Here is a 25,499-nt window from a genome sequence, read left to right as displayed (position 1 = left end):
CCAAATGTGAAGGGCTCAAGGACCATGGAGCTCACTGCTCCCACCTGGGAAAGGCCGTGGGGGGCATGCTAGGGAGCCTTTGGGGTCTTGAGAGCATGCACCCAGGTAAGGCTGGAACGGCTTGGCAAAGTCCCACCATGGTCACGGCCTCCACCTGCTGCAGGAGGGAAGACAGCAGAACACCGCTCACCTCCTGCGGCCACAGAGACTCAGATGGTGCAAGGTCCTAGGAGCCAGAAAGACAAGCCTCTCATGGGACCCTTTTTCTTAGTGTCGCAGTGACGTGCACTTGGGAACATGCCCCTCACCCCTCTGGGTGGTGCTGCCCCTTGGTACAAAGCCCACTCATGGGCTCCTTTGGTGCCTGAGGTCTCCATACTGACAAGAGCTTCCCAGGGACCCAAAGCTTTTATGGAGTGCTGAAGGACTTTTGTGAGTTCTGATTGGTTCTGAAATCTGGATTCCCCACCTTGGAAAAGGACTCAGGACTGTGGGTGGGAACCCTGGTGGACAGTGTGCAGAGGGGTCTACTTACAAACACAGGATTCCCCGAAATGATGAAATGGATGATCCCCACAATGTCCTGAGTCCCCAGTGGGTCTTACTGAACCCTCGAAAGGAAGGAAAAATTCCTCTCTACCAGGGTCTTCCAGTCGGACTAAGAATTAACTTGACATGAGACAGGTTAACAGGAGAGGAAACCAAAGTTCTCTTCTGTGCACACTGAGGCCCAGTAATGAGACCGAGCCCCATGGAAGGGACTGAGGCTGTAGTTTTTACACTTTTTAGACAAAGAGATGCTGGATCTGGGAGGAATTGACGGGACCAGGATAACCTAACTCCAGGAACTTCACTTAAGGAAGGAATTCTGCACAGAATGTGGGCTGCGTGGGAAAGTAGGTAAAAAGTCCCATGAGTGGTTACCCAGCCTTCTGGGCCCATGAATCTCCCGTCTCTGGTGACGAGAATATCTTTGTCTCCTGGTTCAGGGAGGGCACAATCCACAGGGAGGGATCTTGCCTGCTCTCAGGGGGCGGGGGCCTGAGTGCCTCAGCGTCTCTTGGGTAACTTTTATTCATCATGATCGATATGCCAAAGAGGCGCATTTGGGGGCAGCTGCCCTTGGCCCTACACTCTCATGCTGTGATCCTGGAAAGCCAGTCCAACATGAAGGGCCGCCCCGGCTGCTCCCCCATCACCAGCCGCTGTGGCAGCCAGGCTGTACACCCGGAGGAAGGTCGGGAGATCTGAGCCTAAAAGTGGAAAGCCTTCGTGAAACGTAAAATTGTAATTCTAGTTTTGCAGGATGAAGAACATTCTGGAGACCAATGGTGGTGATGGTGCACAGCAATGTGGGTGTGCTCACTGCCCCTGCACCGTGAAGGTAAATGCGGCTAAAATGAACAATTTTGTGCTATGTCTCTCTTACCACAATTTCTTAAAAACAAAGCAAAATATCCATAGACCTGAAACCTAAAAATAACCAGGTAACAAAAAAGCTTGCAGAGAAATGCACATGATTATCCACTGTGTGTAGAGGATTCAGAAAAGTAGGGTTCCCAAGACTGAGAGAGAAAAAAAATGATCGATTGCCATCTGGAAGAATTTGATACTTGTTTTTAAAAAACAAAATCTGAAGAGGGCTTATCATAGAGAAAGAGGTAAGAATTTTGTTTGGCCCTTTTCTCTTTTGTATACTATTCCTTTTTTTTTTCTTTTTTCCAGTTCGAATCCATACTTGTGATGGCACCATTGTCTTGTCAGGGCTTTGGATTCTTGAGGACACTATCAGGACCAACTGTGTATTAGGAGTGAGGTCATCTGATCATCATCTCCCAGACCTTTGCTGAGCTCCCATGGTGGGCACCAGCCTGGGGCTTAGCACAGGGACACAGAGACAGGTGTGCAGACACGGGCCTGCTCACCCAGGCTGGGCATGGGGCTCAACTCCACAGCTGCTCAAAAATGGCTGTTGGGGGCTATTTCCAGAGATTTTGCTGGGCTTGTCCTCTCAGTCTCCTTCATCTCTTTTATCCAGCCTCCAGCCCCTTACTCAGTGGCAACAACTGGTTTGTTTCCTTTTTTTTATGAATCTGTTCCATTTTTTGTTTGTTTGTTGTTGTGTTTTGTTTTATAGATTCCACATATACACAAAATCACGTGATACTTGTCTTTATCTGACTTATTTCATTTAGCATGATGTCCTATAGGTCCATTGATATAACAAATGGCAAAATCTCATTCCTTTTTACAGCTAGGTTATATTCCATTATATATGTACATATATAATGGCATACATATATATTTACCAAATCTTAATCCATTAATATATCATTGGACATTCGGGCTGTTTCCATATCTTGACTATTGTAAATAATGCTGCAATAAACATAGGAGTTCATATATCTTTTCATATTAGTGTTTTCATTCTTGTTGGATTGTCATAGTAGAATTACTGGATTGTATGGTATTTCTATTTTTAATATTTTGAGGAGCATCCATACTGTTTTCTACAGTGGTTGCACCAATTTCAATTCCACCCACAATGCATGATGGTTCCTTTCCTCCACAGCCTTGCCAAAATTTATTCTTTCTTGTATTTTTGATACCAGCCATTCTGACAGGTATGAGGTGATATCTTATTGTGGTTTTATTTTGTTTTGTTTAAATATTTTATTTAATTATTCATGAAAGACAGAGAAAGAGAGAGAGAGGCAGAGACACAGGCAGAGGGAGAAGTAGGCTCCCTGTGGGGAGCCCCATGCAGGACTCGATCCCAGGACCCTGAGATCATGACCTGAGCCAAAGGCAGACAGATGCTCAACCACTGAGCCACCCAGGCACTCCCTTATTGTGATTTTGATTTGCATTTCCCTAATGATGAGAGATGTTGAGCATCTTTTCATGTGTCTGTTGGCCATCTGTATATCTTCTTTGCAAAAATGTCTATTCAGGTCCTGAATATTCTGATTTTTTTTTTTTTTTGGTTGTTGAGTTCTGTAAGTTCATCATGTATTTTGAGCATTAACTCCTTCCCAGATATATAATTTGCAAAGGTCTTCTCCCAGTCAATAGGTTGCCTTTTCATTTTATGGTTTCCTTTACTGTGCAAAAGTACTTTACTTTTTATTTTGGTATGGTCCCAACAGTTTATTTTTGCTTTTGTTTTCCTTGCCTGAGGAGACATTATCTGGAAAGTCTGCTAAGGCTGATGTCCAAGAGATTACTGTCTTTTAGGAGCTTTATGGATTCACACCTCAAATTTAGGTCTTGAATTCTTTTGGAATGTATTTTTGTATACGGTATAAGAAAGTGGTGCAGTTTCATTGTTTTGCATGTAGTTGTCAGTTTTCCTGACAGCAGGTATTGAAGAGACCATCTTTTCTTCGTTGTATGTTCTTGCCTTCTTTGTCCAAGATTAGTTGACTGTATAAGTGTGGATTTATTTCTTGTCTTTCTATCTGGTTTCACTGACTTAAGTGACTATTTTTGTACTAATGCCATATTGCTGTCATTACTATGCATTAGTAGCATATCTTGAAATCTGTGATTGTGGTACCTCCAACTTTGTTCCTTCTCAAGATTGCTTTGGCCATTCAGGGTCCTTTATGGTTCCATATAAATTTTAGGATTATTTGTTTTAGTTCTGTAAAAAATACTATTGATATTTTGATAGGGGTTGCACTATATCTATCCTTTGGGGATTATGAACATTCTAACAATATTAATTCTCAGTGCGTGAGCATGGTATATCTTTCCACTTGTTTGTATTGTCTTCAATTTCTTTCATCAATATCTTATTATAGTTTTCAAAGTACAGGTCTTACACGAACCAAATGTATTCCTAGGCATTTCATTTTCTTTTTTGGTATTATTATAAATGGGATTATTTTCTTAATTTCTTTTCTACTATTTGATTATTACTGTATAGAAATATCACAGATTTGAGTATATTAATTTTGTATCCTGCAAGGTTACTGAATTTGTTTATTAGTTCTAATAGTTTTTTGGTGGAGTCTTTAGGGTTTTCTATATATAGTATCATGTCATATGCAAATAGTGACAATTTTATTTATTCCTTACCAATTTGAATGCCTTCTATTTATTTTTCTTGTCTGATTGCTATGGCCAGGACTTCCAGTACAATGTTAAACAAAAGTGGCAAGATTGGACATCTTTGTCTAGTTCCTCATCTTAGAGAAAAATCATTCAGTTTTTAACCATTGAGTGTGATGCTAACTATGGGTATGTCATATATCGCCTTTATTATGTTGAGGAATTTTCCCTCCAAACCTACTTTATTGAAATTTTTTTTTCATGTATGAGCTGTAGAATTTTGTGACATGTCAAGTTTTCTCATCTACTGGCTTATTTTAAATGCTCCTTGAATTAACAACACTCATTAATCAGTTTCTCGTGGTTGATTTCCTTCTTTGCCTGATTTGAGGGGCTGAGTTTCTGCGCATACTCCCCTCACTGGGGACACAGCTTCACTAGAGTTCTGGTCTCTTCCCTGTGTGAGACTCCCCTATCATCTGGCCCAGGTTCCCACTTCTCTAGCCTCCTCACATCACTGGGCCTGGGAGCCAGCCATCCAGCCAGGACCCTGCCCACCTTGGCACTAAGAAACCACTGAGGGACTTCATCAGTCAACACAGACCATAAATAGTGAGGACCCCTCCAGAAACTTTCATGTAGAGAACACCCAGCCCCAGGGCCAACATGCAAAACAGGTTATCTTGTAGAATGTTCTGATTTGTGGCTTTATCTAATTGCTTTCTTCTGGTGGCATTTAATTTATCTCTCCCTAAAGCAGAGAAAAGTGGAATAAAAGCTTGATTAGATTTTCATTCATCATTTTGGCAAGAACATAATCCTGAAATTTAGAAATAAAAATAAATTTTACTGTCACTGCCCCCAAGGCTGTAGCAGAAAGCTGTTACCCAAAGAAAAGTAGTTTTTCATTTTACTGATGCCTGATCCTTGAGAAGCTCTACTATGTGCCAGTGGTTCCCACAATTTGAGATGCTCATGGAATAGTAAAATTTCTTGGAGAACATGGGGGACTGACAGTTTGTTTTGCAAAGTAAGGCCACTTAGAAACAGCAACATCTGCTCAACACTATCATCAGTCATTTCAAAAGAACAAATTAAATATATTGTAATGCCAAATAAATCCCAAAAAAGAAAAGAGAGAAAAAAAGGAAGGAAGGAAGGAAGGAAGGAAGGAAGGAAAGAAGAAAGAAAGAAGAAAGAAAGAAAGAAAGAAAGAAAGAAAGAAAGAAAGAAAGAAAGAAAAAGAAAGAAGTTTTAAAAAAAGAAAATTAAGAAACTTGGGGTTTTAGAATAATGGACATTATTTCAATTGAATAATTTAATCTGGGGATTCCTGGGTGGCTCAGCAGTTTAGCACCTGCCTTTGGCCCAGGGCGTGATCCTGGGGTCCTGGAATCGAGTCTCATATCACGCTCCTTGCATGGAGCCTGCTTCTCCCTCTGCCTGTGTCTCTGCCTTTCTCTCTCTCTCTCTCTCACTCTGTTTCTCGTGAATAAATAAATAAAATCTTAAAAGAAAATAAAATACTTTAATCTTAGAAAAAAATCACCAGTGATCCTTATTTCTACATTTCACTAGAGTAATAACTAGTTAATTGTGGGTAGTATGGATTTAAAGTTTATTGCTATTTTGTTTGTCCAAAAGTCTTTGTGCTGTGCTGTGTATAGAAGTGTAAAGCCCCACAACCTTTATCCCATGAAATATTTCATGGCCATGTAGATTCTATCCCCTGATACTATAAAACTCACCTCCTGTTCCACAGGTAGAGCCTTGCTTTGGGAAACACAGGGGCTCTTGAAACATGGTCACAGCTCTCATCTTTAGGGGGAAGCGGGGTCACACACGAGGTCAGACCACAGCCCTGTCATGAAACACGGGGGGCAGCCGGTCTCTGCTGCAACGGACCCAGGGAGAGAGAATGGGAAGAGCTGGTTTTAATTCATGAGTGCGCTGGCATTGCACCTGACCTTCCTGTCCTGTCCTACCTCCAGGTTACATGGAAACCTGGATTCCTCGTCCACTGTAACCAGGTAGACATTTGTTAAAACAATTACGATGCTAGGGCACCTGGGTGGCTCAGTCGGTTAAGCACCTGACTCCTGATTTCGGCTCAGGTCATGATCTCGGGGTTACAAGGTCAAGCCTAGCATCAGGCTGGCTCTGTACAGGGTCTGGCACCTGCTTAAGATGCTCTCTCTCTCCCTCTCCCACTGCCCTTTCCTGACTCCCTCCCTCTAAAAAAAAAAAAAAAAGACACCCCCCCCCCCCCCGCCCCGTCCCCGCCCGGAAGAAAAAAAGAAAACAAAACCAAAAAAACTAAAACCAGTGATGTTGCTGCTTGTGGATTCCTTCATCTCCTGAAGATGCGCATAGCAGAAGACAAGATGATCATGAGTCAGGACATCGGAGGGGCCCACCCAGCTTCTCAGGAGCTTCTGGCATTTAGAACAGTGTATCTTTCTCTATACAGCCTGACTTTTTATGAAATCCAGGAGTTCAAAAATTCAGTTTGGGAAGTTAAATCTTGAATCTTTGACTCCTGTATTTTCATTTCTCCTTTTCAACTCCTGACACTTCCCAAGGCAATGGATGCTTCTGGCTTCATCAAGGGTGGGTTGAATACAAGAAAGGCAATAAAAGATGAACATGAACCTTCTAAAAATCATCACAGTTGAAACTGAGGAGCTGGGAGGATAAGGGAGTGGGGAATTAGTGGTTCATGGAGACAGAGTTCAGTTTGAGACGAGGAATGTTCTGGAAATAGTTGGCGGTGACAGCTGTACAAATAGGTGAATGCCCTAAAGGAAAGGAGTCACTCTGTTATGTGTATTTTGCCACAAGAAAAAGAAATTCAACTTGCTTCCCAGTGAGCAGGTGAGTGTGGGAAGCTGTCTCGCCCCCTCCTGGAAAAAGAACAGGAAACAAGTTGGGCACAATGGTTGTGGGTGGTCTCAGGGGGGCAGTGCTGACCACCTGGAAGACTGAGGAGAGCAAGACATGCCCAGCTCCCTGGTACTGTCCTGTGGGTGTGACCATCCAGTTGGGACCTCCCGCTGCAGCCCCCTTCCCCCCCGCTTGCCCCCATGTCTGGATCATGAGCTCTGAATGAGCAGGGCTGGAGTGGGTTGTGAACCTCAGCTGCAGCAGCATATTTCCCGTTGGCCCTGCAAATGCTTGTGCACTGTGTACACTGCCCCAAGGTGCCTGGAGGGTGGAGACTGTTATTTTATCTGCATTCAACCCGCTGAAATTTTAAGGCAACTATTCACTTGTGTTTGCTGGCAAGTCCATTTTGCCAGGACCAATGAAGAGTGAATCCTCTAGAAGTCAAGAAAGTCATTTTTGAGACTTTTCTGAGAACATGAATGAGAAGAGGAGGAAGAACACCGGCTTCCAAGATGGACCAACCATGAGCAAGTTTCACTGAGGCAAGGATGGACTAACCGGTGCATTTTGCCAACATTCTGCCCACTGGGGACCTATTTTAATGCATCATGCACATTTAGGGGCTGAACAAGCAAAGAAAAGCAGGGCAGAAAGCCATGATGGTGGAAGCTGGTTTGGTTGAGAGTCTTCAAAGGTGCCTTAGTCCTTAAGTCTCCTTCCAAGGACTTGAACAGAGAGCACACCTGTGGCTCTCTGTTGGAATGCTCCAGGTGAGAGTTGTGTCCTTGGGTCCCTGAGCCTCTGTCCTCTCTACTGGTCCTATGACCTCAGGTGCTTGGATCTCAAAGGCTTGTTGTCATGTGTTCTATTATTTCTGGATTGTCTGATTTTCTAAAATTTTCAGTGATGTGTCTTAAGATATGACCCAACAAGGGTGTCTCGATGATAAGGGCCCCGTTAAATTACAGAACATCCTTAAGAATAATAGTACTAGCTACAGTCTAGGGACTGTATGCTAACCACTAAATAACATAGCTTCTATAAATTCTCAAAATACCCTCAAAAGTAGTTATTTTTAATCCCCTTTGACAGATGAGAAAATGGAGTCTTTGGGAGATGAATGGTCTTGCTCAAGATTATATAGATGTTAAGAAGCAGAATCAATTTTGAACCATGAAACTGTTTAATTCCAAAATTAGTGGCCTAAATTACTACACATTTGTTTATTTGATTATCATCTGCCTTTGCCTGGCAATCTTCATGTCCACCACTCATGACATATGATGGATCCTAAATAAATATTTGTTGAATGAATGAGTGCTATCTCCTGTCCACACCTAAGGAACAGGGCATAATGGTGGAATTGCAGATCATTATTTTGTAGTTCCTTGAAATATCAGGGCCAGTTTCTTGTGGCCTCGAGGAGTCCAGCCAACCCCATGGCCCCTGCTACAGACATAGAAAGCCTCCTTGCATTACAGAAACATTCCATATCAAAACTTTAGTACAATTTCTTATTTCCTTTTATAATAACAGTACAAGTTGTTATAACAAGCTCAAGTTGTTATAAAGATGGAAAACCTGAATTCAGAAGTAAACACGAACATTTTTCAGAAGAGGAAAACCTACTTTAGCCTCAAATGGGAAATTTCTTGCCTCAAATAACAAAGTCTTTGAAAAATATGGCCAGCATTGCTTCTCCTACAGAAAAGTAAAATCACTTCCCTTTTTCAGAGACATAGGAGACATTATTTGTGACAGGCCTCAACAACCAGTGGTACCTGATCTTATTTCTTTGATTTTGTCTTTCTTTTGAGTTTAGAAAGGTTTTCTGGACCCTTTCCAACAGCTCCCTCCTGTCCTCAGCCCACCGCTTGCCTTTGTCCTCTGTCCTTCCCGCACATTTTCTCAGGGACTCTGCGGCGCACTGAGCAGATGTCCTCACCTCTGCCCATCTCTTTCTCCTGGAAAGAAGAAATGATTCCCTGCATTTCTTGGAACTAGGAAATTATTTTGAATGCTAAGTACTGAGTTATTCCTAAAATAAGACCTAGTATTCTAGATAGTACCTATAGCCAGGATTCCAGAGAGTTCGAACTGCTTCTCCTCTCCCAGAAGCACTTTGCTGTGAAAGACATGGTCAGCAGAAGAGCAAGTCCACTTGGTATCCTTTAAAGATACTCATGAAAAGGAGCTACTACGTCTTTCTTCTTTTTTCTTTTCTTTTCTTTTTTAGAGAGAGAGAGAGAGAGAGAGAGAGCAGCCTGGGGAATGGGGGGGGGGAAGAATCATAATCAGGTACCACCTCCAGCATGGAGCCCTATACCGACCTTGAGATCATGACCTGAACTGAAATCAGGAGTCAGACGCTTAACCCCCTGAGCCACCCAGGCTCCCCTCTGAAGGTGTCTTTAATAGTGAAAAATTTATTGTCATCCATGGATCAGTGACCAGTTTCTGGAAATGTTTTTGAATGTTTCTGTTAACCATGCAGGACAGAACTGCTGAAGCAGTAGGGAGCATAAACAAGATGGTCAGATGGAGGAGGCTGAAGGAAGTGGAAAGGTTCAGCAGTGGCCCTTCAAGGCTGTGTGGGTGTGAGGAGAAGGCCCCAGACATGTGCCCCAGGCAGAAGGGAGCTGCAGGGCCTGTCCCTCAGACTCCAGGTCACCAGAGAGAGGACTTGACCTTCCTCCCATAGGTCCAAGTTGTTATTAATCAGATCAGAAGGACAGGATGCATCCCTGCCCCTTACTCTACCCGCCCCCAACAAGGAGAACCCCAGAGTAGTGTTGGATGGTCCTGATGCTAGGAGGCATTTCTGGCAAATGTTTTACCCATTTCAACATTTGCTGAATATTCTCCAAAAAATTCTCCAACAAATGAAGTTAGGGATCCTGTGAAAATGAGGCTACATCTGAAGGTACCTAGAGGGATACGATGAGACATGATGGTGGGGTGAGTGTCACAGAGACTGTTCTTGGCAAATTTAGGCTGACTGTGTCATTTGGGGTCCTGTATCTAAATAAGGAAAGCCTTCTCATCACTGACTATAGTGGGAACAGAGACTAACCAGCAGCCTCCTGAGGGGCTGTCCAGTCAGTGGGATGATCCTAGTAGAAGAGGAAGTTGTCAGCATTACTGTTCACATGAGCTCAATGCTCCAGGGCTGCGTTATTGCTAGTAGCATTCAGCAGCTCCTCCAAGGCTTTGGGAACTTATCCAAAGCAGGCAAAACCAAGGTGGTAAAAAGTAAAGTAGGTCAACACCAGTGCCTTTGGGGGAGGAAGCCAGAGAAGCAAGAAGAACCCCCCTGTGGGCCAGAGCCCCAGCGCATGGAAAAGTCTGTCTGGTCAGACAGAGGTGGCTCCACTTCTTCAAGCTCTGGGTTTGGATAATGTCCTCAATTCTTGCCCCTAGTTTCGGCCTGGACCCCATTATGCCCACCGAGTCATTGAGCTCTTCTGGTGTTAGTGAATGCACTAGTTGGTGAATACACACAGCAAGATGCTGATGAGCACCTACAGGGTTGACTTTGGCAGGTGGCAGGAGAGCTCACAGCTCACAGCAGGTTTTTGCATCCAGGGCCTAGTAACATGTCCCTGCTGCCTCATCTGATGCCAGAGGCTGTAACAGCCACTCTCACCAAGGCTCAGACTGGAGCCAGCGTCCCCACCGCTCCCTTTCTGATCCCTCCATGAGTAATGGAGTCACGTGCCACCGCGATGGCTAAGGACTGTGTTCCAGGCAGCTGGAGGGCCAGCGTCCAGATTCTCAGCCTCCGCAGCCAGGCAGGTGCTACAGGCATGCCACCTCCCCCTCCTGCTCACCTCTCTGCATCTCTGTGCTGGCAAAGGAGGAACTACCTTAGTATTTTTCTCACTCTCCCCATTAGGGAAATTCTGAGGGACCAGACAGAGTTAAAGCCCCTAGGGGAAAATCTGAGCTGCTCAAAGGAGAACCTCCAAGTCCCTCACCCTTCAAAGCTAGGTCTCAGGCCAGTGTTGGTACCAATAGCCAGGAAATTAGTACTAAACACAACAATCTTCCAAGGGAGAGAAGCAATTAATGAGGCATAGAGGAAAGTGGAAATGAGAAACCAAAGATTAGAGACCAGAAAGTTCCACAGCATTAACTTCCTGCCCTTTACTCCAGTCAGAGAGTGTGACAGGATTTCTCCAGTTATAAAAAACTTGCTGGGGCACCTGGGTGGCTCAGTCAGCTAAGCATCTGCCTTCGGCTCAGGTCATGGTCTCAGGGTCTTGGGATCCAGCCTTGACTCAGACTCCCTGCTCAGTGGGGAGTCTGCTTATCCCTCTCCTTCTGCCCCTCCACCCACTTGTGCCCTCTCTCTTCCTGTCTCTCTCTCTGTCAAATAAATAAATAAAGTCTTTAAGAAAATAAAATAATCAATATGCCAAAGCGGCTTATTTGGGAGCAGCCAATGTTGACCTCAACAGTTTCTTCCTCTGAAACTTCCCTGGATGTTTCACACATTCAAAGTGGCTGTACCGTTCCTTCTTCTCAAACCAGTCTCTTTGTTCTGACAATAGGTCAGTTCGGTTAAACTCACTTCAGGAGGTAGTGATGCAGGTGAGTTCTCAAAGTTAGGTATATGGTTTAAATAACCAGGTTACAAATAAAAGGCATTTCTATGAAAAGAAAAATAGTGGTTTAGATCAAATTATAAACCAGTTTCTGAGTTCTGAGGGTGGCCAGTTGAGAACCCTTTCAGATGTCATGCTCAAAGCATCTTCATAGTATGACATGGATAGTGGCCTTTGGGCAGGTTTCCTGGTTTATGGTTCGTTCCAGTGTCTGGAAATCTCTTCAAGTGGTCCCCAGAGCAACAGGTACGAAGATGGTCTGTGAATGAGTTGTCAGTGATTTCTCTGAAGTTTACATCAAGTGGTTTATATTCAGTTTCTGGGGCTTGACGGGGGCGAAAAAAGCAGTTCAAAGTATCAAATGATTTCAATTCAAAAACGTGGGGAAAAAATAGGGGGAATCTGGGTGGTACAGTCAGTTAAACATCTGAGTCTTGGTTTTGGCTCAGGTCATGCTCTCGGGGTCCTGGGATAGAGCCCCACATCCACTCCATGCTCATCATGGAGTCTGCTTGGGATTCTCTCTTCCTTTTCCTCTGCCCCTCCCACTTTTACAGTCTCTCTCTTTCTCAAATAAATAAATTAAATCTTTAAAAATATATACATGGGAAAAAATTGAAAAAATTTGTTTGGAGAGGTGTAGCTGGGCTTTGGCAGAAACTAAAAGAAATCAGGATCTAGTTCAGTTTATAATGAACTGTATTAGAATCTAATATCTATAAAGCCATGTTATTAAAACATATTTTTTCCTCTCTGCAATCACCCTCATTTTACCAAAAATAGCCAAATGAAGACTAATTTGTTTGCAAATTAAGTTTTGTTTTTAAAAAGTTGATCTGAATATTTACATAGGAGCAACAAGAATAGTAAAAGTGCTTTGCTGGAACTTTTTATAAGGAATCTCTAGATTGAACTTTTAACAGCCTCTCAAAGATAGAAGTCACGCTAAATACTTGTCATCAAAGATCACAAACCCACACACAAAGAGGAATGGGATTGGGTTTCACATCATCAGTGCAAGGAATGGATGCAGTTTGAAAAAGATCAGACTTAATGTTTGGGACTTTATGGACTTCTGGTTCTGATGTCAGATCCTTGTTCACCAAACAACTAGCATTCTAGCTTGCATGGGTGTTGCATTGACTTTAACTTATTCAAAAATATGATTTTTTTGTAAATATCAAATCAGTGATACTGGTGTTAGTGTTGTAATGAGGTTAAACACATTTCCATTAAACTTGACAGGACTATAGAAGGACAATATTTTTTAGTTCATGAATTCTACTTTTCAAATATGTAAAAGCTGCAGGTGGGATAAAATCTCATACATGGATATTTTGTGTCTGCTCTCTTGTGTACTTTTGTACTTAACCTTGTACAGTTATTTTCATCTCTTGAAACATGAAAGAAATGTTATGTAGTTGTTCTTTAGAAGATCTGGCCATTTGGTACATAATCCAGCACATATACACTGGGAGGTGATGACAATAAAAATGGTTTTCTCAATAATAAATAAATAAATAAATAAATAAATAAATAAATACTTGCCATCAGATTTTGCTTGCAATGTCTATAGATTTGGGTAAATTCTAACAGATGCCGTGAAACGGCAGGACACCTGCACCCCGATGTTTCTAGCAGCAATGTCCACAATAGCCAAACTGTGGAAGGAGCCTCAGTGTCCAACGAAAGATGAATGGATAAAGAAGATGTGGTCTATGTATACAATGGAATATTCCTCAGCCATTAGAAACGACAAATACCCACCATTTGCTTCAACGTGGATGGAACTGGAGGGTATTATGCTGAGTGAAGTAAGTCAATCAGAGAAGGACAAACATTATATGGTTTCATTCATTTGGGGAATTGTGAAAGGGAATAAAGGGGAAAGGAGAGAAAATGAGTGGGAAATAGCAGTGAGGGAGACAGAACATGAAAGACTCCTAACTCTGGGAAACAAACAAGGGGTGGTGGAAAGGGAGGTGGATGAAGGGATGAGGTGACTGGGTGACAGGCCCTGAGGGGGGCACTTGGCAGCGTGAGCACTGGGTGTTATGCTATATGTTGCAAATCGAATTCCAATAAAAAAATATGCAAAAAAATAAAGTACAATAAAAAATTTTTTTAAAAAGATTTGGGTAAATTCTTGTCTTCTTGAGGTCCCCAAAATATCCTGAGTTTCCCCCACCTGCCAGGAAGTAAACTTCTTTACTCACTTGAAAAGTTACCAAGCTTGTTGGGGTTTGCTTTTTGTTTTTAATTTTTGTTAAGAGGCTTTATTGGCTCCATGCCATCAGTCTTAGATCCTTGAAACTTTGTGGTCATATTTCACCCTATACATGTCTGTCTCAAATATGACATCCAATCAAAGCTTTGATAGCATAATCAGTGTTTTCCATTGTGTCCTGTTACAAGGAGAAAAGATTCTTATTGAACTTATGCAAATGAATATATTGTCATGAAATCTAAGAATACTCACTGAGAATTTTTGAATTCTGGAGGGATCAGGTAGGGAGAAAAAGATAAATGTTTCAATTTGTTCACAAAAGTATGAACGTATATTTTGTCCAATTGTAAGTCACAGCTTAAGAGAAGAAATTTTTTTAAATGTGGAAAAACAAAACATTAAAAATCAGCAATGTTTCAAACACAAATGTCATAAAAACTGTAATCAGCCTACTCAGTTCATTCAGTCCCATTATATGAATTCAGTTCTACTTGAATCCAGTTTTTCCACCAGTTCTAGAAATTCTTGCCCAGTTCAGTTTTATGATCTTCAGGTTATCAGAAACCTGTATTTATCAAAAATCCTTTTCACGAATTTCTCTGAAGATGAAGCACATTAGCAGAAAGGTTTTATGAAAGTATCTTAGTAGAAATATAACTGTTTGGAAATGATAGAAGGCTTAAAAACGGCCATAGTTAAAGATTTGGTGAGAGTTTGTGACAATGCAATTGACAAGAAAATTTGGAAATTTCTTCAACACACAATATGCCAAGATAACGACATACCAGGACATTTCCGATTTCAAGGAATTTTATACAATTCTTAGAACACTTATTTTAATGACATATATTTACACAAATATAATCTAAGAGGCTTAGTATCACTTATTTGACAATGTTTCCCAAGAAATTTAAAATAATAAACCTAATCGATTTAATTTCCCACAAAATCTATTAATACTCCAGGGCCCTCTGGAAAATTTCAGGTAGATTGTGGTCAAAAGAATTGATTTTAGAATTTGATTTTGGGAAGTATGTCAAAAAATATGAAAAGATTTGAACATTTCATTAAATGGATCACAGATCATTATGAAACAATACTTATCTTAAATAGATCCAAGTGACAATAAAAGTTTTTTTTTACAATAAAGGATTTTAAAGACAAATACAGATTATATGATTGTGAACAAAACTTAGTTCTTTTTATATTAACAAGACTCAGTTTTCTTGAATAATTAAAGATGTGATAAAATTAAAACACTGATACTTTGTTTTTCAAGGCAGGTTACATTGAAGGGGAAGAAAAACTTTGTTCACTATTTCTGATAAAAAGCAAACCAATAATCTAAGAAAACTTTTTGTCCTTTTTAATAGAAAGAAAAACCAAATTATAGGCGTGTACAAGTGTACTTCTGACATTAAAACTCATTTTAAAATGAATTTATTTGGGCATCCTTGGGTAGCTCAGCAGTTAAGCACCTGCCTTCAGCCCAGGGCATGATCCACATTGGGGTCCCAGCATGGAGCCTGCTTCTCCCTCTGCTTGTGTCTCTGCCTCTCTCTCTCTCTTTCTCTCTCTGTGTGCGTGTCTCTCATGAATAAATAAATAAAATCTTAAAAAAAAATAAAAAATAAAAAAAATAAAATGAATTTATTTTAATTTTAGTCACTGACCACACAATAAAATTCCTTTCATGGTTCCTTTTTAATAAGCCTTCTATAACTTTCTTGTTTTTCCATTTAGATTTTGTCCTTCTTCCCTCTTTATTTATTTATTTATTTTTTCTTCCCTCTTTAAATACCAACTTCGCAGGGCTCCTGGTGGTTCAATCAGTGGAGTGTGTGACTCTTACTCTCAGGGTTGTGAGTTTGAGCCCATGTTGGGTATAGAGATTAAATAATAATAATAATAATAATAATAATAATTTTAAATAAAGAAATAGGATAACATAAATAAATAAATACTTTAGGACAAAATTATTTTCTTTCTCTCAACAAAATTGTATTTTAGTTTCCCATACTTTCTTACCAAAAACATACATCTTACTTTCCTTCATATGGAGTTGTCTATCTTATTATTTCGGTAGCTTTAACCATATATATTACTTAGAGTTCCTAATTCTTTGAGGTTTTAATTTCTCATGAAAACTAAGTACAAACTCTTGTGAATTGTATCAGCAGCACTTTGTAGACAATATATTTATGAATATATTTCATAATTTCCAGAAACTTGTGCTTCCTCATAGTAGAATCTTTCAATAAAGCACAAAACATGTTTGCTAGCCAATCCAAATTTATTTTTAATTTCTCTGGAATAAGGAACCAAAAGTTAATAAACCTGTGCTGTGTTCAATACTTAATATTTGTTACTTTATCTTATTTGGAAATGACCAAATTATCCTCCCTTATCACTTAACATAGCAGAACTCCAAGGTTTCAGGTTATCAAAAATACTTTGGGCAACATTTTCACAAGTTTACCTAAACCTTTTTTAAAATTTTACATTTATTCAATTTACTTATTCTCAAAAATCGTGCTTAGGTTACCCAAAACAACTGCAAGAGACACCAAAGGAAGTCACATTATTATTGTTATTTTTTAATGTTTTCATAGTATACCAATCCTAGCTTTAAAGCAAAGTGTAGGGGTTGAGAAAAGTAAGTATTAATTTTTACTATTCCCCTTTCAAATAGTTATTGGTCATCCAAGTTACTGCTCCCAAAAGCCTTGATCCAAAATTTTAAAATTTAATAGCCATGAGATTTCCAGTTCAAAATTTATCCAAAATCAGACAAAAAGTAACTGTCAGCCATTGAACTATATATAAATACACATTTAAATATATATATAATATATATGTGTGTGTGTATAATATATATTATATATATGCATCTGTTTCATGGGAAAAGAAATGAATTACTACAGGATAAGACACTTGGTTCAGGGGATTCCTGAGTCGCTCAGCAGTTTGGCGCCTGCCTTTGGCCCAGGCAGGATCTTGGAGTTCCTGGATCGAGTCCTACCTCGGCTCCGGGCATGGAGCCTACTTCTCCCTCTGCCTATGTCTCTCATTCTTTCTCTCTCTCTCTGTCTATGTCTATCAGGAATAAATAAATAAATTAAAAAAAAAAAAGACACGAGATTCAAATTTTAAGCCAAACAAGACAAATTTTTAACTGATCTTTGGATTTTTTGCCCGTAGTCTGTAGCTACCGATTTCCTGGCTGATACACTTGGAACTCTGACCCTACTGGCTGCTGTTCATGAGAGAAGACAGATCGAAGTTGTTCTTTTCACTTGTGGGTTTTTATTTTGAGCCCTTCACACCCAGTACAGAATTGCCTCTGGCTTCTAGAACTGTGAGGAGTTCACGGCTGCTCTTCTGGGAGTGATTGGGCAGGGGGAGGCTTTGCCTATTTATTTATTTATTTATTCATTCATTCATTCATTCATTCATTCATTTATTTTTTATTTTTTATTGATGCTCAATTTGCCAACATATAGAATAACACCCAGTGCTCATTCCATCAAGGCTTTGCCTTTTGTTACTCATCACTACTGTTGCCAATTATCATTCATTTAGGGCATTTTATCCTCCACCCACTAGCTTAGGAATTGAAAACATTATGTAATTGAGCATTTCATTCACAAGAGCCTCCACCTTGACCAGTGAATAAACTCATCTAATGAGAGACCACTTAAAGTAAGAGATGGTATCCTGTAAGAAACTTAAAGAAGGAGAAGGAGGAAGAAGAGAAAAAGAAGGAGGAGGGAGGAGAGGAAGGAAGAGGAGGAGAAGAAGGAGGAGGGAGAGGGGAGGATATATGAAGGGGAGCAGAATAAGCAACTCCAGAATATACCACTTTGACATACTGATTATTTTAAAGTCAAGTTACTTGAGAAACAGTCAGTACAACAGGGACACTCTGACCCTCCTCTGTCCCTCAGAAAGCAGAAATAAATCTCCCATGTGAACAGTACCCATCCTGTACCAGGAGGAAGAAAAACCTCTTTAATGCCAGAGATAGAGAATTCAGGGCCAAACTGTATAAATAAACCTTGCTATTTCTTTACTAATTTACTACCCGAAGCCCAAACTTCTTTGTCTTGTCAATTCTTCACAAATTTATTGTTTCTTTGTCTAAAGGGTATAAAAGCTGTCTGCTTTCGTCACTTCTTTGAGTTTCCTGCATATACTAAATTAATTATTTTTCTCCTCTTAGTCTGTTTTATTGCTACTTAATTATTAGACTGACCAAAGTAGCTAGAAAGAAAAAAAAGAAAAATTTCCCTGCCCTACAATACCAACAACCATTGCTCAGCAGCTCCTTGAAGTTCCTTCTTGGCTTACTATGTTCATGGCCCCCCTGATTCCTGAGCTCCAGAACTTTCTGAACAATAGCAACAATTGCACTTACTGTAAGTGGTGTGTGTCCACTGGGAAACTTGTCAACAGCTTTAGAAATCATTCAAAGCAATATATCAACATACTGTAAACATTTTATTTGTCCCGTAATGGAAAGAATATTTGTTCAAAAAGAAATGAGTCAAAGGTCATAATTTTCCTCAGTATCCAGCATAGAGGGTATGAATGTGATTAAAGTGCTCCTTCGGGCAAGTTTTTTTTTTTCCCATTCCATAACCCATCTGAGATTCCTTTGTCTAATCTAATAATTCTCTAACAGCACAAAGGAAGACAGAAATCACCCAGGGCAAGCATTGAGGGTTTTGTATTTGGACAAAGTTTGGGATTAACTCAGCATAGCATAAGTAATGAATGACAAGCTAAGAGAAGCTTCACAATAAATACTTTGTTTGGTGAAAGAAATGTAATAGTTTTTAAAGAATGAAACCCAAGTTAGAATGAGTAATTGATCAGAGTGTATAAATACCAGTAAGATAAAAAACATAAGCTACTGTTCTCCTGAGATTTAGAAATCCAGTTGCTTTTTAAAGAAAATTTAGTTTCCAGCACTTAAAAGTTGGTAAATTTCTCATAAACATCCAAATTTAAAAAACCGGTTTCTGTGGTACATGTGGATACAGGAGTGGATATCCATCAGATAAGGTGTCCTCTAGGTTGTCCTGGGAACTGCCACCTCTGTACACTTGGGCTTGGCCTCACCTGAATTAGATACTCCCTGACCCACACATCCTGGTTTAGGAGGTTTGCAAAGCAAAGGAAAATGACTATCAGAATCTTCTAAGGAAAGAAGGAGAAACCAATAACAATTAGGCTTGGATGGGACCAGAAAGAGAAATTCACCCAATAAAAGAGATCAAAATGCAATAAAAGCAGGCACTGTAGGTGATTCCAAGCCCCAAATATTAGATGGAATGCAAAATCTCCCATATGCCCTCTTAGGTAACAACATGAGTAGTACTGTTCAAAAATCTTGTGTAAACTCAGCTCAATAATTTTTCAGCATCTTATCCATGCCTAGCACCATGCTGGGCCCTGAGGATGCCAAAATCGGGAAGACAATCTCTGCCCCCACGAAAGCAGGAAGCACGAAAGCCCCCAACTGAAGCAGGAGACTAGCATATATAAATGTATAAAAATATATGAATTTACAATTCTATAATACAAATAAAATAACCCAATTAAAAACAATAGACAAGGGGCTTAACCTTACACCACACAACTGATTCACTCCAAGTGGATGGAGGATCCACACAAAACAGCTAAAACTCTAAAACTCTTAGAAAACATAAGACAAAAAGCCTTGATTGATTTGGGATTTGGTGATGGGTTTTTTTTTTGTGTGACACCAAAATCGCAGCCAACAAAAGAAAATGTTGATCAATTGATTCCATCAACCATTGAACCTTTTGTGCATCAGAGAACACTATTGCCAGAGTACAAAAGCAACCCACAGAATGGGGGAAATATCCACAAATCATTATAGGACAAGGATCAACACCCAGAATATGCAAATAACTCCTATGACTCATCAACAACAAAAGCAACCCAACTGTGAAATGAAGAAAGGATTTGAACAGACACTTCCCCAAAAAAGTTATAGAGATGGCCAATAGCACATGAAAAGATGTTCACCATCACTACCTATCAAGGAAATGCAAATTTATGTTTCCAGAAATTAACAATTCATGATAGTGCTTATTTTCCCATGTCTTTTAAATCTTTGCCAATCTCACCTTGCATTTTAATTTTCATTTCTTTCTTACTAGCATTCTCCCACTTGCTGGCTGGACATTTGTGTTTCTTCCCTGACTTGTGTAATCATCATGCCCTTTCATGGTTTTCTATTTAGGGTCTCATCCTGTGGTAGGATTACAAGGCAAGAGGTCCTTGTGTGGTCAACCTGTTCACCTACTGTTGGTCATTCATGGGCTGATGACTTTTTTTTTTCTCATTTGAAATCTCTCCTTCAAAGAGATTTATGGTATTTTTTTGTATAGGAGTTTTAAGATAAATATCATCTTTCATGGGTTCTAGAAGAGGCACTTTTTAAGCTTAGAATGGGAGCCACTATGAAACATCTCCAAGACTGGGAACACGTAGACAATTTTGACTTTATCAACCTTACAATTTACATCCTGTGACTTTTGCCCTCAAGACATTAGATGGGTTTGTGCCTCATGGCAAAATATGACTTATGAAGGAGAGGTACAGAAAACTGTACTTTTGAGAACTTCACTTAAAAAACAAATGAAAGAAGAAACTACTCCAAGATTTCAGCAAAGACAGGTCCTAGCATCTTGGTTTTTCTTTTTTCCCCCCCAGCATCCTGTTGACTGAATGCCACTTGGCACCATGGAATCCTGAGCTCTTTCTCCTTGGAGTTCATGAGGACTTCCAGGGACAGCCAAGCTGGCAACCACACAACTGCCTTTCCAGTACAAGATAAATGGTGTCTCTAAAAACGTCTCCAGAATTTGGTGAGAGAGGGTCTCATTTGTAAACAAGCTTGCGTTCCTCTTCCAATTTAGAACAGACTTGACACACTTGATCTGGAAATTCTTTAACTCTGCTCCCATACCTGTCTTTAAAGCTCTCTTAGTATGGTGAACATACTGAATGGATTGTTTGGGCTGCATTAGTAAACACATGAAGTCCAGGATTTGGTAATCCCATTAGGAGACAAAGAGAATCCTAAAGCTTGGGGTAAAAACAAGGTCCTCCTATTAGGACACATAAATGAGACTTTCAAATACAATTAGTCCACCTAAAAGAAAATGTGAGTGACCAGACTCTATATAGATGGTAGCTCAGCAAACAAATGACTTGGGACATTCTGGCCTGAACTTCTGAATTTTGAAAATGTGATCTGTCTTCTTTATAAGCAATTTTTCTGGGAAAAACTAACTGGAGAATATTATCTTAAGTAGGTAACTTTTAGCTGTAAAAGATATTGATTGCCTATGAAGAAAAGCAGAGTCCACCATTCTTATACTGGCCAGAGCCATAAACAGTGGCATCCACCTCATTCAGCCAGGCCCCCAAAGCTGCCACCCAAACAGAGACCCACTGAGGCAGCATTCTCCCTTCTACTGCCTTAGACTTCCTTCACTCACCTCAGGAAATTTCTTTCTCTGTACATGCTTTGAGGTGCCAGCATTAAAAATACTTGGGACCACAGGACAGAGCAAGGTCAGCTTCCTTGACACAATTCTAGAAACAAGTCAAACCCTACCTTCTTGACCAATCCCCAAACCTCTCTTATACATCTCAAAATGCTTCTGGATACTGTAAAATTCCAAGATATTGGAACATAATTGTCCTGTACTTAAGGGGAAAAAAGTAGATTTTAAATTGCAATTACCCTGAAACTTGTAGAAAAGAAAAATAAAAAATGCACATTCTTTCTTTTAAAGTTCTCTACACTGTTCCCTTAAAGTTATAAATCCTATCAAATTTTTAAAATGTAAACATAGCCCACAATCATGTGACAATGAAGGGAAAAAGAAGGTGGAAGAGGCCCTTTAAAGTACAAACTTCAGGGGTACCTTGGTGGCTCAGCTGTTTAAGCTTATGTCTTTGTCTCAAGTTATGATCCCAGGGTCCTGAGATCGAGCCCTGTGTTGAGCTCCCTCTCCCTCTCACTGAGCTCAGTGAGGAGTCTGTTTTTCCGTCTCCCTCTGCCCGCCCCCCAACCACCACTTGTGTGTGCTCTCTCTCTCTCTCTTAAATAAGTAAAATTTTAAAAAACAAAACAAAACAAAAAACAGAATCACACCTCAGCATATGCAAGTAAATTTTATTTTAAAAGGTAAAACTCTATGCAATCTTTTTTTAATGCAACCTTTTAAAACCTGAAAATTCAGTTATTAAGCAAGTGAATCACACAACATTGATTAGAGTGATTAAAGAAGTAGTGATGTTCACCACTGTGAACGATCACAGAAGGGAATCACAAGTTGGATCTTCAATGATTTAAGAGTTTTATCTTGCACAATTAGATATGGTCAGCTTTAAAACAAAATTCATTTTCTAGTCATTCTGCTCCCAATCATGGCCCTCTTCATCACCATCATCTCAGACGACGGGAATACTCACCCTAGTGGTGCTTCCCCAATGGTTGTCCTGGTCTTTGACTATCAGTATGCAGCCCTGCATGCCCCAGTCTGTGCCCTAGCTGGGAGACAGTGTTTGCTATTTGCTATTTATTACAGAAGAACAAACACATTTATCTTTATTTATTTATTTTTTTACATTTATCTTTATGAACAATCACACCTGATACTGAGCAGTGCAGCAGAGGCCAGGACAAATTCAGGTAAAATCAGGAGAGGCCATTCCTGTTCATCGTTGAGCTCTAACCCTATACAAAAATCTATCCCCAAACCTTTCACAGACTGCAAAATAAGAGACAGGTAAAGGGAACACTTGTGGGTCAGATGTATTTCTGAAATAAGAACATTTCCAAATTTAGAAATGCAATGGTACCAAAACTGCACCAGGACCCTAGCAAACTTGAGATAGTATGTTAATATTACCACCAAATGAGTATATCTGTGTTCCCTCTAAGTGGAGAAAACGCTTCTGGGATTTCAGAAGTGTGTTCAAGTGTTGGAACATGGAAACCTGCATCCAAACACTGATTCCAAGAAGGATTCCCTTTTCAATTTCAAAGATAAGTGTTTTGGGTTTGTTTTTTTTTTTACCTGTTCTTGATAATCCAAATCTTTTTGTTTTCTGATTCTGCTCCTTTAAATCCATAGCCAACCACCAGAACACCATGATTCAGGTGTTTGCTGCTGCAGTTTGGATCATAACAAATGCCTGGAAAAGAAAAATTCAGTCTCCAGGTAAGATCTCCAAGTGACATGTTAACATGTGACAATAATCTAGACTATCAACCATGATAAGGGGAGCATCTCAAAATTCAGTGAAATGACATAACTCCAGATAAGATTTAAAAGCAGTTCTTTTCTGAGCTAGACTAGGGATTCAGGCCCTAATCTAATACTAGCAGAAAGAAAAAGTGGCACAATCTTTTTGTAAACAACTTACCAATGGGCATAAAAGATCCCTCATTGAAACCTTGTCATTCTGCTTTTAGGATATCAGTTAAGGAAACAGCACAGAACCCAAAATTACTTGAGCTAAGCAGTTCTTTTGATTTCAATTATAGTAGTAAACTCTTTGTAAATTTTAAAAGCCTAACAAGTGGGGGGAAATTAAAATGAATTAAGCTATACCAATTGGCTTATATAGCCATTTAGATATATTGTGAAGTGCTTAAAATCATGAAAATATGGTTCAAGTCATGTCAAATGGAAACAAAATATTACATGTACAGAATGAACAATTGTGTTAAGTCCATACCCCCAAAATTCTACATTAGCTTCCACATACCAAAGTCAATATTGTTGTATGTTAGGGTGGTTTTTAAAATTTTCTGCCTGTATTTCTACATAGACAAATGGTTACCTTCTTTATAGACCAGAAGGTATCCAGGCTTGCATTGATACCAATAGAGACCGGCCCCACAGTTGCCACTGACACCATAAGGGACTCCTCCTGCTGAAGGATGTTCACGAAGTCAGTGACGTTGGCAGCAGGATACTCAGGCCTGTATTTGCAGGATCCATCCTTTCAAAGGGAAAAGGAAAGAGACTTGTTGACTACCATCCACCTCTTGGGGAGCATGAGTTCAAGACTGTTTGCAGTTGAATGATTTCCAAGTCAATCTCATTATAAAGCATCTCAGGAGCTGAAGTAACATCAGTTGTTTTGAAGTTGGAGAATTAGCTGGTGTCTATTCAATGACACACTCTTGGTCTACCAGTCCAGAGGAAATATTCCATTCTAGAAAACCTGAACATATGTAGAATGGTATAGATATTTCCATATAACAAAGAAATAGGAATAGCCAAATGGTAACCGGCTAGCAGAACTGTTTTGGGCTAATACATTTTAATGACAGTTCTGACAGTTTGTAGATGCAGAGTCTACAATAGAAAATGTGAATACTAAATACGGTATCTTTTTTCCTCAACTCTCAAGCAGAGCTGGAATGACAAGATAAGGAGTTCTATTTACATTTCAGTGTTTGGATAGGATTCCTCTGAGTCTAGGCCCCCGTTGTCCTTAACATACTGGAAGCTGTTATCCACCAGGCCACCACTGCAGCCCTCGTTGCCTTCAGCCCAAGAGAAGTCAGGTTCTGCTCACTCAAGGACACAAGTTTGCCAGTTTTGCGGAATGTCTGTCCTTCCCAGGCATCAGTTGTATTAAATGCCCACTTAGATTCACAAGGACCCTGAAACCAAATTAAAAAGCACTCAATTTCTAAAACAAATACAAAGATTTGACAATAGCTCATTTATCTGAAAATTCTCTTAAACATATTGTCCCTCACTCTGTCATAGCAATGACACTTGTTCCTTTTTCACTTCACTATTGGAGGGTGACCTGCTGAATATGGTCACACTTGATCCTTCACAGGAATGACATAGCCTTGCTATCTCCAGTCCACAGATGAGGGGATCTCAGCAAAGACAGGTGCTCAGAACATTTTTCCCTTCTTGTGCTTCTGGATTTTAAATTCATTCAGCACCTGTTTGAATTCTTCATTGGTCTTCAAGGAAAAGGAAACAGAATGTTGACAAACATGAGATTTTTTGAAAGAATACTTAGAGGAAGCCCAAAATGTTCAGCAATCCATGCCACACTCACCATGTCACCAAAGGCATTCATTGCCAGAGTGAAGCTGTGTTCCCCTTGGCTGTATTCCTGATTGTGCTGTTCAATCATTTCCATGTTCCTCTCCCATACTGTTCTCCTCCATCCTTCTTCATCCTGCAGAGAAACATATAACCCATCATCCTTATTTCTAGTTAAAAGCACTCAGCTGCACCAAGTGGATGTGCTGACAGAGAGGAGGAGAAACCATGTCCAGCGCTGGCCTGGTGCTTCTGGAAGCTGTGCTCCAGCAGCCACACAGCAGGACATGTGCCTACCTCGTGCACAGACCCAGGGCCCTGCTTACTGCCTTGGTAAGAGCGGCCTCAGGAAGCTACTCTCTGCTGCGAACTCCCTGCAGCATAGACCGTTCTCTGGGGGTCTCCCTGGACAGCTCGGATGTTACCAACCTTGTCATATAGTTTCCCGTGTGCCTCCTTCCACTGGGACCAGTGTGCATCTAAGCTGTGATCCCGTTGTGGAGCAGCTGAGGCTATTCCCAAGCAGAGGGCAGCCAGGAAGAGAGAAGGATGCATGTTTCAAAACCTAGGGATGGAAAAGAAATGAGTTTC

The 25,499-nt window shown here is 40.2% G+C and overlaps 1 protein-coding gene across 1 annotated transcript; it reads right to left on the bottom strand.

Annotated features, from left to right (window-relative positions):
- Positions 1-1,128: 1,128 nt before the first annotated feature.
- Positions 1,129-25,463, bottom strand: LOC112908678 (procathepsin L). The gene is given in 11 exon segments (XM_072747885.1): positions 1,129-1,253; positions 21,434-21,525; positions 22,905-23,022; positions 23,674-23,688; positions 23,691-23,835; positions 24,168-24,171; positions 24,286-24,406; positions 24,409-24,505; positions 24,677-24,823; positions 24,922-25,044; positions 25,338-25,463. Coding segments are annotated over 11 exon segments (1,113 nt in total).
- Positions 25,464-25,499: the final 36 nt, after the last annotated feature.

Source organism: Vulpes vulpes, chromosome 1 (genome assembly GCF_048418805.1).
Source record: "Vulpes vulpes isolate BD-2025 chromosome 1, VulVul3, whole genome shotgun sequence".
In the NCBI taxonomy this organism is placed as follows: domain Eukaryota; kingdom Metazoa; phylum Chordata; class Mammalia; order Carnivora; family Canidae; genus Vulpes; species Vulpes vulpes.
This window is presented reverse-complemented; position numbering and strand designations above follow the sequence as displayed.